Source organism: Coccomyxa subellipsoidea (genome assembly GCF_000258705.1).
Source record: "Coccomyxa subellipsoidea C-169, whole genome shotgun sequence".
NCBI classification, from domain to species: domain Eukaryota; kingdom Viridiplantae; phylum Chlorophyta; class Trebouxiophyceae; family Coccomyxaceae; genus Coccomyxa; species Coccomyxa subellipsoidea.
In genome coordinates this window covers 1,847,071-1,860,061 of record NW_005178042.1, presented here as the reverse complement: position 1 = coordinate 1,860,061, position 12,991 = coordinate 1,847,071, and the positions used below count along the sequence as shown (strand labels likewise).

Genomic DNA, 12,991 nt, shown 5'->3' with positions numbered 1-12,991 from the left:
TGAAGGTATGGGTGGGCACAGAGCACTTCTGAGAACAAAAAACTCTAGTCCAACTCTCATTGAACTCATACACTCACGGTGACAGAATAAGAGAAGACAGAGTGCAAGACACAAAGGCAGTGCGAGCGCCAAAATAGGGACAGAGGGCTGTCTTGCAGTGTTCTTTACTGCACGGGACAAAACAACAATCTCCAAGATTAAACAAATTCCAGAGGGGAGGCGGGGTTGCGCACCAGGCCATGGGGTCGTTGTAGCGATCGTACAGGGGTTCGATGCGCTCTCCGCGCTTGCGGCGCGACAGCTTCTGGTGGTCGGCGGCCTTGAAGAAACGGGGGGCCAGCTCGACGAGCCATTTGGGGTCGATGGCGCACACTTCGCGCATGTACTCCTTGGACGTCAGCACCAGCTCGTGGTAGATGACCCAGTCCGGCTGCCGCTGGAACAGCGCTGAGGACGGGTGGATGAACACTGGAGTCTGCTCCACCACCGTTTTGTACCCCTGTGATACAAAGAAAATACGCTCACCCCTTTTGCAATTGTATCACAATGAAAATACGCCCAACCCTTGTACCCTATTTAATAAAGAGAAAACCCCCACCCATTGTGCAATAGTATTGTGAACAAATCACGATCGACCCTTGTATCCCTGTTTCACAGAAGAAAAAATCCAGGGGTGAGCTGGTCAACCTCCTACTTGTTGCTTCCTAGACGCCCTCGGCACTTCCTGTGATGTTTTGTGAATAAAGCAAGCACCTGAGCGGCAATGACTGCAGTCATCTGTGGTGATGATTACCCATCGTTTATCGACTGCCTCTGCATTGCTGGTCGCTCTCTTACCAGCACTCAACTGAGCCAGAAGAGATAATCATGGATGACTGCCGCCATCAATGACCGCATTCATGCACACTCAGACGTTTGCTGACTGGGCTCCCTACTTGCTGAAGCAGGTGACACAAAGAACAGGACTGCTACCAAGCTGACATGCAGAATGCTGAGGAGGGGTGAAAGGCACAGAGGGCGCACCTCTTGGGGATCCTTGCGGGCGGCGTGGAAGAAGAAGCCGGAGCAGACGGCCTGGCGGATGCGGTTGAAGTTGGCGCCCGCTGACACCAGGTCCAGCTTGTACCGGTCCATGATCTGCAGCAGCTGCTTCCGCACATCCTGCACACCCACGCACCACAAATTGTGGGCTAACTGCTCTGATCGCCCGCTCTTGCACTTATTGGCTGCCAGAACCGTCTGGCAAAATGTCTACAATTCAATGAAGCTGCAAATGCGGTAGTACATCTACAGGCAACTGAGCACCGGAGATCATTCCAGACACACTCCTCACGTGAGGGACACCAACGTGCCTGGTCGCTCAACAATTGCCTGCCTGCATTCCAAAACTAGCACAAACCCATCACCCATGCAACAGTAGATGCGGTCTCTAAACATGGCATTCGAGCTGGGCCGCACCTGGGCGCGGCGCAGGGAGCGCTCCTGGATGAAGTTTTCATAGGCCCAGGGCTTGGAGAATTTGGAGGCCTTCCATGCCTCGTACACGGCCAGCAGCGTGAGGTGGTCACCCTCCGGCTGGAAGAATTTGGCCTTCTTCTGGTCCGCCTGCGCCTGCTTCTCGCGCGGCCGGTAGAATATGTTCTGCGCGCTCAGCATCCCGATTATCTGCGCCCCAGGATTGTGAGACCGTCAGAAACCTCCACCAAGTGAGCGCGAACAGTACAACCTTTAATGTGTCTGAAAATGTGATTTTGCTTTTGTCATCACTTGCAGACCTGCAAATCTTGAGAACCTTGCACCGCTACGGAAAACATGTCACAGCAAAGAACTTACAGCCCAATGATATCTGTCTGCTCCTACCACTCGACACTGAAGCATGCAGACGAATTCCATACTCTTAACCCTCCAGGAGGTGGCACCGACAAGCCACAAAACATTCCAGGACTGCAACAGCAAGGCCAGGACAGCCAGACACACCGTGAGGATCTCCTCGGAGCAGCCCAGATCCACGGATGCAATGAGCATCTTTGACACCGGCGGGTCAAGCGGGAACTCGGCCATCTTGCGGCCCAGCCGCGTAAGCATCCCCTCCTCATCCAGTGCTCCCAGGTTGTACAGCATCTCCAGCGCACTCACCAAGGTCGCCGGCGGCGGTGGGTCCATGAAGTCGAAGGCCAGCAGGTCGTTGATGCCCATCGCCTTCAGCGTCAGCACTGTCATGCCTGCGCAGCATGCATGGTTCAGCCTTTTGATTTTGTGTCTCCTGGGGCCTTGGTAGCTGCCAGGGAGCCCAATCCCCTCCGCAGAGTGCCAATCAGGTCCTCTCAGGACAAACAAAGCAGACGACACAGCAGGAGAGATGGGGAGCAGGATGTTGTGCCAGGACGCTTAGGAGATGGTTCTGCGCTGCGCCTTGCTCATCAATGGAAGAGAGTGCCATGTAGATAGCCTAAGAGGAACTCGAGTACACAGGCGTACCCAGGTTTGTGCGCTGGATCTCAGGCACGGAGAGTGGTAGCATCTCGCTCTTGTAGGCGGCCTCGGTGTAGAGGCGGTACGTCTTGCCCGGCCCTGTGCGGCCGGCGCGGCCGGCGCGCTGCTTAGCGGAGGCCTGGCTGATGGGCGCCACCACCAGCGAGTCCATACCAATCTTGGGATTGTACACCTGCACACGCCAAAATATACTCATTCCCTGCCCCTCACAGGAATCCTTGATTTTGACTCCTTCCAGGAATGGCCTGCTCTTTGGCATGGCTGCACTCAAAAAAAATCGTGCTCCCACATGCAGCTCTGAGGAATCGTTGTCAAAGCAATTGCACCAGCAAGTTTGTGCAAGAGAAACCTTTTACGCTGGCAAGCAGGCAGGTAAATTAACGTGCTAGATTTGAACATCCGGGGCTCCAGACAATGCATGCCAGGAAGCTGGTGACCTGGCTACGCAGTAGCCCACTGCTTGTGTGTGCATGATGGGCCGAGGGAGTTACAATGTTGTGTTCCTGGGCCGCAGGTGTCTTGTACTTTCTTGCATATGCACAGCAAGGCAACCGTTTCCCCCTTCTTGGCGCTCGCCTACATTGCATGTCCTTGCATGATCTTGATTTTCTGTGGGACAGGCGCACCTTCTGCTTGGCGAAACCGGGGTCGACGACGTAATAGATGCCATCGATGGTGAGGGAGGCCTCGGCGATGTTGGTGGCGATGACGACCTTGCGCGTGCCAGAGGGCGCCGGCTCGAAGATGCGCGTCTGCATCTCCGACGGCAGGTTGCTGTACACCGGCAGGATGACCAGCTCCGGCACCGCAGGCCCCAGGCTCTTCACGCGTTCGTACAGGATCTGCGCCGCCGTGTCGATCTCCTCCTGTTTGAACGCCAGAGCCACACGTCATCTTTTGAACCTGAGAGGATGCAGCTGGAGGCTTGCAAGGCTCAGGCAAAGTCACGGCCGGAAATGTGCCACACCTTGCATCACATGCAATGCAGCTGAGTTCTCAAGAACCAGCCTGTGGATGACAAACACCCCATGCAGCAAAGCCTGTACATTGCCTGTCCAGGTCGGTGGCATCTGTGCATGGGCCAATTGGCACCCCACAGTCTTATTCCTGGGGGCTTGAGCTGCAATGACAACGGCATCCTGCGGCACCAAGTCGGCAGGCGTAGCGCACAACCTGACAAAATGCGCTCACCTCACAACTGCACAGCGGATTGTTCGCCTCCAAGACAAGAGCCACGCAAAGAGAGCTATCTGTGATATCCTGCGAAAGGGAGCACAAAAGGAGGTCTTGTGCTCGCACCTGCCCGGTGAGGAAGAGGAGGATGTCCCCTTCTGGCTCTGTGAGGTGGATCTGCATGACGGTGATGAGGGCAGCGTCCATGTAGTCCTGCTCTGGCGAGCGCGCGTACAGGATCTCCACCGGGTAGGTACGCCCGGGGATTGTGAAAATTGGGCAGCCGAAGAAATAGGCGCTGAACTTGTCTGCGTCTAGCGTTGCGGACGTCACAATGAGCTTCAGGTCGGGCCGCCGCTCAATGATGCCCTGCATTGGAAGAGCAACAGTCAGCTTTCCCGCGCTCTGCGCCATTCGCGCCAGCCCATACAATGGCCGCACCATAGGTTAATAAGGGCCACATCTATGCAGTTCTGGGGCAGCAAGCCGCTGCGGGAATATGCAGCGCCCAACATGCATGAAGAAAGCTCTCCCGTATAGCTCTCCCGTTGAAACCCAGCAGGTCAACCAGAAGGAAGGCTGCACAGGGATTAACAGTAGACGCATCTGGCTAGCAGCAGGGGGCTTTGGCACGTCCACTCTTGCAAAAAACAAGGCAGAGAGTGGAGACATGCCTTGAGGAGGCCAAAAAGCACATCTGTGTTGATGGTGCGCTCGTGGGCCTCGTCCAGCATGATCACTGAGTACTGACTCATCTTGTCGTCAAGCAGCGCCTCTCGCAGCAGCATGCCGTCCGTCATGTACTTGATTACTGTTTCCGAACTGGTGCAGTCCTCAAACCGGATCGCGTACCCTACCTGCACAACATAGAGCATCCTTGCAAGCCATCGGAAAAGTTGCAGTCAGCTCACAGCGTGTCCTACTTCTGCTCCCGGCATTTGAAAACGTGCTGCCTGGGTCCCGGCGCACTTGCATGCGGCTATAACATTTTCACGCAGGTGCACACGCAACTTCTAGTCTGGTCTTGGAATGCATATTGCTTGTGAACCAGCGCGAGAAGTACAGATGGATGCGATGTGCATCAAGAATGGCAGCACTGAGTGAAGGAAAAGCGCAAACTGGCAGCACTGCGCAGGAGAAGGAAAGCAACTGGGCCAAGAAATAGCCAGAGTAGCATGATGGTTCTTACCTCCTCACCCAGGCGGCATCCCACTTCCTCAGCGACGCGCTTGGCAACGCTCATGGCAGCCACGCGGCGCGGCTGAGTGCACCCAATCTTCCCTCTTGCCGTGTAGCCCGCCTCTGCCAGGTACTGTGTCATCTGCGTCGTCTTTCCCGACCCGGTCTCCCCAATCACCACCAGCACCTGCAGTAGTCCCCAGCCAGAGCTCTGTCGGCTTTCCCTTGCACCACGCCTGCAGCTGGCCGCTAAGACAACACATGAGGCAGCAAGGCACCTGTGCTTCCACTGGAGGAATGGCAGCTGCAGTCTTTTTATTTGTCCCAGCGTTGATAAGAAAGCATGCTCTGCGATGGGTCAAACTTTGCATGCGCCGCACAATGTAGCACATGATGACACGTGTTCATTTACATGTGATATGGATCGTGGGTAGAAAGCTAGACCAGAGTTGGAGTTCATGCCCGTGCAGGTGGGACCAATGCATGTGCACGGAGAGGAGGCCATTCATGTGCGGGAGGATTTTGGGTGCGTGCCTGGTTGGTGTTGACGGCTTCGATGAGCTGGTCGCGCAGCTTGAAGATGGGCAGGCTCTCGCGCTGCTCCTTGATGGGCCGCACGTCGTTGAAGCCAAAGGTGGGCGCCTTGCCCAGCGCCTTGGTCTTCCACTCTGGCACCTCAAACCCACCCAGCCCAATGCCGCGCAGCTCCTGCGTTCAGCCACGCGATTGTCAGCATTTAGCCTTGTCACGCAACCACAAGGGCTCCATGACACTCCTATCCCTTTTGACGAGGAATGCCAGCAGCCGCTCAGGTGTGACTATTTGGCCTTGTCACATAAATGGAAGCACGTAACCCTGACCATGACTGCAACCTGATGATGACGGAGCTTATCAAAGGCAGGAAGGTGGAGTAATGCTCACGCGAAAATTCAGTCCCGCACTTTGGAGATGTGCTGTCATGTACAAGTGTACTGAAATTGTGGCCAACACTGCAACAGATCGTTGAGGAGGTAGTGCAAAGTAGAGGGATAGCATAGCATACCTGGGCAAGGTGGCGCTCGCCGGCTTCGGGCAGGGGGTCTTCCCAGGGCCGGGAGAGGTCCTTGGGGATGGCTTCCAGCAGCGTGCGCTGCTGCTGCTCCCGCAGTTCCCTTCGCTCCTTGGACAGCGCTGATTGCGTCATGGCTGCCCTCTGCATGCCCACAACCTCCTCTCAGCACCAGCGCGCATTGTTACACATGTTGCCCAACAAGGAAACCGGTTATTATGAATGAGAATCAATGCACTGCCTTTCAATGATGCAAGAGCAAGCTGTTGGCGAAGGCTTCAAGTGGGTGACCCTACAGTAATGCTCATGAGACAGAAGATCCATGCATCGACGTGATGACACGACATGTGCATGAGCTGCATGTGCAAACACAATGGAATGGCGCACTTGGAGGCTGCCGTCAGGGTTGGCGACGATCTTGACAGGGGAGACCTCTACACCGCTCTTTGCGCTCTGGCCCTTCAAAAATTCGGGCTCCTCGTCGTTTATGTCGATTTCAAACTCCTCCTCCACGTCATCGTCCACATGCATCAACCCCTGGACAATGCGCCAGCAAATTCCTCAGTTGTTAGTTAATTGATCACATATTCAAACTCACGAAAAATATCAGCATGCACAGCTCAAAGTTATGATCTTTGAAACAATGTCCAGAGAGAAGCCAACCGATGAACTTGGCATGCATAGCTCAACGTTCAATCTTGGAGATGCTGTGCGCGGAGGGCACCCACCTGGCCTTCCTCGTCAAAGGTGGGGTACTCAGTGACGTCCAGCACGCCGGCTTTGATGAGCTGAGTCACCTCCCAGCGCTCCGGGGACGTCAGGCGCTTGCGCGGCCGGCCGACTGCCGCCGGCTCATCGCTCATCTGTCAGCACCCAAAGGCTTCATCACCAACATCCACAAAATGAGGCCTGCTCCACCCCGCAAGACTCTAAAATGCACTGGAAAACAAGAACTCTTCAAAGCGGAAACGCCAGAAAGGAGGATCTACGCCATGGACCTTGCAGGCATGCACCGACAAACAGGAGGCTGCAGCTCTGCTCTCAACATAAGCAACTGCTTGAGGGCCCACCTTGATGCCGGAGAGGCCACGCAGGCCCTGGTTGGGAGCGGCAGAGCCCGTGGGCCCAGTGGGATTGATGCCATCGGCGCCCACGCGCGCGCCGGGCAGCAGGTCTTGCCCTGTGGCCTGGTCCACGTCGCGCATGCTGAGGCCCATGCGCTGCCCCGACAGAGTGATCACCTTCACCCACACCTCCTGCCCCCTCTTCACCACGTCCTTCGCGCTGCCGGCCCTGGACAAACACACAAAAAATCAACACCATCTCAGTCCCTTGATTTTCCAGCCCGGCAAAGACCTGTAATAGTAACATTGTTCCCTGAAAGATACAAGAACAACCAGTAGGCCTCAACTGCAGCTTTTTGGTCCGCCCTGGATTGCTAAGCACGAAATCGCAGACGAAGGATGATGAGAAGGTAAAACTCACAACCATGCATGCGTTGGAGAGACCATTTCCGGCAACAGGTCACTTCTCTCATGAATGGGTTGCAGAATTCCAGTAGAACCCACCTCGTCTTTGAAATGTTGGACAGGTGCACCAGGCCCTCGCTGCGCTGCTGCACGCCCTGGACCTCCACAAAACAGCCAAAGTCCATGACATTGGTCACGCGGCCCCGGTACACGCCATATTGCTCAGGCTTCTCCGGAAGGCTCGGTGGCGGCGGCGGCGGCGGCAGATTCCTCGACTTGCGCTCATCTGGACTCCTTCGCCTCCTATCCCTGTCGCCACAGCCCAATATACCGTATTCTAAGTCTCTTGTTGATATTGTGAACCCCAGCCCAATGGGAATTGCGCGCCGCATAGTATCTTTGTCATCACAGCTATTCGGGTAGAGACTCTCCCACGCAACATTGTCAATATGCTAGACTTCACAGAATCTCCAACAACATCCTGTGCATTTCAAGACAAGAGACTGCAAGGGAGGAACACTGTGCTACCTGTGTCTGTCAGGGCTGCGGCTTCTGCTGTGGCGCTGCCTGCGCTTTCGGTCATCCCTGTGCCTGTCCCAATCAGGGCTCTCGCTGCGTTCCCTCCTGCGCCCTTGCCCCTTGCTGCTGTCATGTCTGCGCTCATCTCCCCTCCTGTCCCGCTCCTCCCGCTCAACGGCTTTGCCATTGGAGGGCTCGGCCTCTTTGTGAGCCTTCATACGGCCCTCAGCAATGATCTCTTCTTCCATTTGCTTTGCCCGCTCCCTACAGATCCCGTTTACGCCCTTCAGCTCCAGACAAGAGAACAAGAACACCTGATTATTGTGGGCATCCCTCGTGTCAAGCTGGAAAGCAGTCGGTGGACAGCAACCTTACCTGGTGTCAGGTAACGCCAGAGCACTGAATTTTTCTCCTGTCTCTGTCGCTGCCGGCTTGCCATTCTGCCTCTTTCCTCCAGGCTGAGACCCAGCACAGGACTGTTAACCTCTAAAAATATTGGACTCCACCTTTCGACCAACACGCTGAAGGCTTCCCCACATGTCTGGATGATCGCGTCAGAAATAGCTCACCTTCAACCGCTGGATGATGTTCCACAGTGTCTCCACCAGGGAGGTTGGCATTTCCGCTCCATTATCCACCAGGGCCTGCAGAAGCAAACAATTTGACAGGGTTATACAATCTCTAACAAATATGGTTGCCAACTTCTTCAAAAACTTACACCAAACGCAGTAAAAAAAGCTCACCTGTCCAAATTGCTTAGAAGAAGTCTTGTCCTTTGAAAGCTCGACGATGAACTCTGCGAGAGTCTTCTCAGATATTCCCAAATGATTCTCGAGTTCTGCAGAAGAAGACACGATGATCACCATCACACTCTGAAATTATACTCCTTGCACTAGTTTCCCTTACCATATATTAGCCCTGCTCGTCAAAGCCAAAGCCCTATATTCGGCGGTAATGTAAAATCACTGCAGTCCTACCTGTCGTGATTTTGTTCACCAGCGCCAATCGTTGCAGTTCTTTCAGCTGCTCCATCCTGCTGATGACAGCCCTCCTCTGCCAAAGGCAACCACCCAGTACTAGCGCGACATAGCTTCTAGGAACTCAGCTTAACTAATTCATGCCAGATCAAGGACGTACAATTTCAAAGAGCATGCGCATTTGTATTCCTTCTACAGAAAAATGATGGAAAGCAGTCCTGCAGCGCCTCGGCGTAAAAGAATTGCCTTGCGTATCTGTGTCGCGCTATCAGGCCTGCAAAGCGAACGAAAGACACCTTCAGAACATCCGAGTCATACTCAATCATGTATGGGTATCACAGTGCATTTCCATTGCCAAACAGGGGACGGCGGGAACAAAGTTGTCATACTGCTTCCCAACGGAAGTAGACCTCCTGAAGTCTGGAGACGCCGAGGAGGCCTTTAAGAACATCCAGGGTGCTGCTGAAAGACTTGACGCGACATTCGCCTGCGGCGGAACCGCAATATGCTCACAGCCTATTAAAAGATCATCTTTGGGGACGGTGGTGGCGCACCAAAGGTGTAAAGTACATTTGGAAATTGCTGCACGTACAAGTCACTGGGAACAACCCGTGACCGTAGCACTTTTTTATGAAATTCCACGGCCGACAATAATTTGCGTAGCTTGCTGTGTTACAGATGATGAGCTTGGAGCTGCCAGCAGAGGGAGCCTGTGAGAAGGCTTTCACAGAACTTGCAAACGTCTGTACTATCCTTTACAGTGCTGCCATTGGGAGTGCCAATGCTGCTGAAGGCATGCAAGTCTACAACGTCTATCTACATCAGCCACAATGGAAGTCAATCGCCAGTTCAATATGGTTGCAATTGCAAGGTATCCCGTGTGGCCACGGCCGCAAAATTAGCAGGTATCAAGATCCGAGAGCTGCATGAAGCATTGAAACCAATGCAGACTATGCTAGCCCTCGCACAGATGAGTCAACTCGCAAGACACACATGTCGTAAGGTGCTAAAGTTTAATAAACGCAGCATCACAATTTGATGGCGCATGCAGCGCTTCTACCCATGCACACCGGTGCGCAAGGCAGCTCGTTATGATTATCTTCCGCGGAGCTCATGCGAAATCCCCCTGCACACAAGGATCCTGGCTGTCAGTTCATCCTGCGATCAGCCTCCAAGCTCACCCACATCACCAAGGCATATGCCCATCTACAATAGCCTTTTTGTCACCATGATGCATGGACTTTTCATCAATCAAGCTGAGACAATTGCGCTGCGGAGTTTTGATGACATCACTTTCTAACACTCCACAGATGGATCTGCAATGTTTTTTTGCCCTCAGTAGTCAATCAACACAACACATTCAAATGGCCTTGCAGCTTTCCTCGCAGTGGAGAGTATCTTGCTGCAGCCATTACAAGTGCGGAACACCGGCGCAATTAATGGTTGAGGCTGCACACGAAGAGGGCATGCGGTGTTCCACAGCAGGATTTGAGCACGTCTTCTGGTTGGCACATGACGAGGTTCTTGTTCCAGAGTATTTCACCTGTTGTGGAGGGCGTGGGCATTGTAGGGGTCCAGCTGCAGGGCGCTGTCGTAGGCGGCCACGGCGTCATCATAGAGCCCGAGCTTGGCGAGGCAGAAGGCATAGTTATTGTACAGCCGCACCGTGCCCTGCCCGGCCGCCACCGCGCGCCCGTAATCCTCCGCAGCCGCCCGGAAATCCCCCAGCTTCCGCCACACATACCTGCGCAGACACACCAAAGCCGCTACTCATCCATATGCTGCAACAGCAATGGCCGCGGTGCCCTTGGAACTTTCAACGCCAGATTCCTGTCATCTCACCGCCATTTGCATCCTGCAGAGCATGCCCTCAGCTGGCAGCAGCGCCCCTGTTGGCCCAAGGTAGCTCTCCAGAAAACAAGCACCTAAGGCGCAGGTTTCCACCAAGCAGCATGTGTCAAAGTGCTTAAGGTGGCTTATTGTGATGAAGGCCGTGCAGCAAAAATGTATTTCACTGCAGCAGGCCGGGGTTTGAGGCGCACCTACATTCGCCTCTTCACACAGGAGGAGAAAACGTCATGACATGTGACCGTGCTTATTGTAGCACAGAGGAGCTTCTTGAGCGCAGCTCAGTTATGACGGGCAGGGCTCACCCGCGGTTGGCGAGTGCGAGGGGGTCGCCCGGCAGCAGGCGCAGCACTTCGTCCAGGTCCACGAGGGCGGCGGCCCAGTCGCCGTTGGAGCGGTGGTTGACGCCGCGGCAGCGCAGGAACGCCGCGTTGCCCGGCTCCAGCAGGCACGCCGCCGCCAGGTCAGCCGACGCCTCCCGCACCTGACCCATGCGCTCCCGCAGCAGGCCCCTGTGCATGCAAAATCCTCATCAGCCATTATTGTGGTTCTTTTCCCCAAGGAGTTCATGGTGCCTGCTTGCATGCGGATAGCAGGGTCAGAGGAAACCTTCACCAGGCTCCCTGGTATGGCTGGACAGCCTTACGCAGGACAATGTAGGCACAACTATGCTGGAGGGCAGGATAGGGCATCTGAAAATAATAATTGCAGATATTAAGAGTGCACCTGGCGTTGAGGGAGATGGCCGCGCATGGGTCGTGCACGATGGCGCGGTTGTAGTCCGCCAGCGCCGCCTCGTAGCGCCCCAGCCTCTCGTGCACCGCAGCCCTGCGGGGACAGCAACCAGAAGATACTCTAAAGTTTGCACTTTCAATGCATCATTCTGCTCTTAGCTTCTTCATGATGGTGTTTTGGTGTGCTCCATAAAGAACAAACGGTGCACTGGCGCATGCTAGAGGGAAACACATGGCAGAGAAATGTTGGCGTGCACAACAGGGGCAGCTAACACGCCTCTTGTGGTATGCGGTGGCGTTGCCGTCTGTATGATTGCAGATAGGTGCAGTGGAACATAAAGGCAGTCCGCATTCACATCTGTTGCAGGAAATGGCATGTGATAATTTAGGGGCACAACGGGTGCACCAAACATGCCTGTTGTGGTAGGCGGTTGCGTTGGAGGGGTCTAGCTGGAGGGCGCGGTCGTAGTCGGCGATGGCGTCGTCCCATCGGCGCAGGCGCTCGTGCGAGAATGCGCGGTTGTAGAACGCTCGGCAGTGGTGCGGGCAGATCGCTATCGCCGCGCTGTAGTCCGACACCGCCGCCTCAAAGTGGCCCTGCCGCATTGCCATGGCTGTTTCAAGTCTGCTGGTTCCATGCGCTGTTATTTAGCGTTACACGTGTGAAGACATCCCATTGATGATCATGGTGGGCACTGTCAGATTTCACAGCATCAAGATAACAAGTATGGTTATGTCCCCTTGAGATCGAGCCAGGGTAGTTCGGTACCAAGCGAGACACTACAAAGCAATCCATATTCTGAGATCCAAGTTCGGAGCGTGAGTATGGCACAGCTAAGGCAAAGCAAGGGGATAGCAAAAAAGGCAAAGCTGAGGGGCGGCACCAGCTTGCGCAGGGAGAAGCCGCGGTTGTGATAGAAGTCGGCGTTGCTGGGATCGAGCGCCAGAGCGGCGCTGAAGTCCTTGACGGCCGCTGCGTACGCGCCCAGACGGTCATGGGTGATCCCCCGGTTGTACAGCGCATAGCAGCTGCCGGGGTCCACCGCCAGCGCTGCGCTGTAATCCGCCAGCGCCGCCTCGTATTCCCCCACCTGTGTGAAAGTTGCATTTTCAGAGTAATTAGACTATACATTCAAATGGAAAGTGAAGTGAATCGTCAGGTGGGCAGAGTCAGCATCCTAAAACGGTGAAATGAAGGTCTTGTCTACCACTTTCTTAGCCAAAAGGAGCTTTAGAAGTCAAGGTGCATGCATGGGGCCGAGGCATGCCTTGTCGTGGGAGAAGCCCCGGTTGAACAGAGCCTTGAAGTGGCGCGGGTCGAGGCGCAGCGCGGCTGTGTACTCCGCGATGGCGCCGGGGAAGTCCCCCGCCTTGCGCAGTGCATAGCCGCGCGCATGGTGCTCATCCGCGCTCAGACCCTCTCCACCCTGCAGAAGCCACAGATTGTGACCTCCGTCAAGTTCCCACAGAGAGCGATGTCCTTGCAATCCCGCAATCTAAAACAGGGTACTGGTGTGCTACGTGTGCCTCAAGAACTTCTCAGCATGTTGC

The 12,991-nt window shown here is 54.9% G+C and overlaps 1 protein-coding gene across 1 annotated transcript; it reads right to left on the bottom strand.

Moving 5' to 3' along the window:
- Window positions 1–10,397: 10,397 nt before the first annotated feature.
- COCSUDRAFT_11301 (TPR-like protein) lies at window positions 10,398–12,420 on the bottom strand (the record flags this gene model as incomplete). The annotated part of the gene is made up of 4 exons (XM_005651860.1): window positions 10,398–10,602; window positions 11,012–11,218; window positions 11,847–12,037; window positions 12,325–12,420. Coding segments are annotated over 4 exons (699 nt in total), but the record flags the coding sequence as incomplete, so codon positions are not given.
- Window positions 12,421–12,991: the final 571 nt, after the last annotated feature.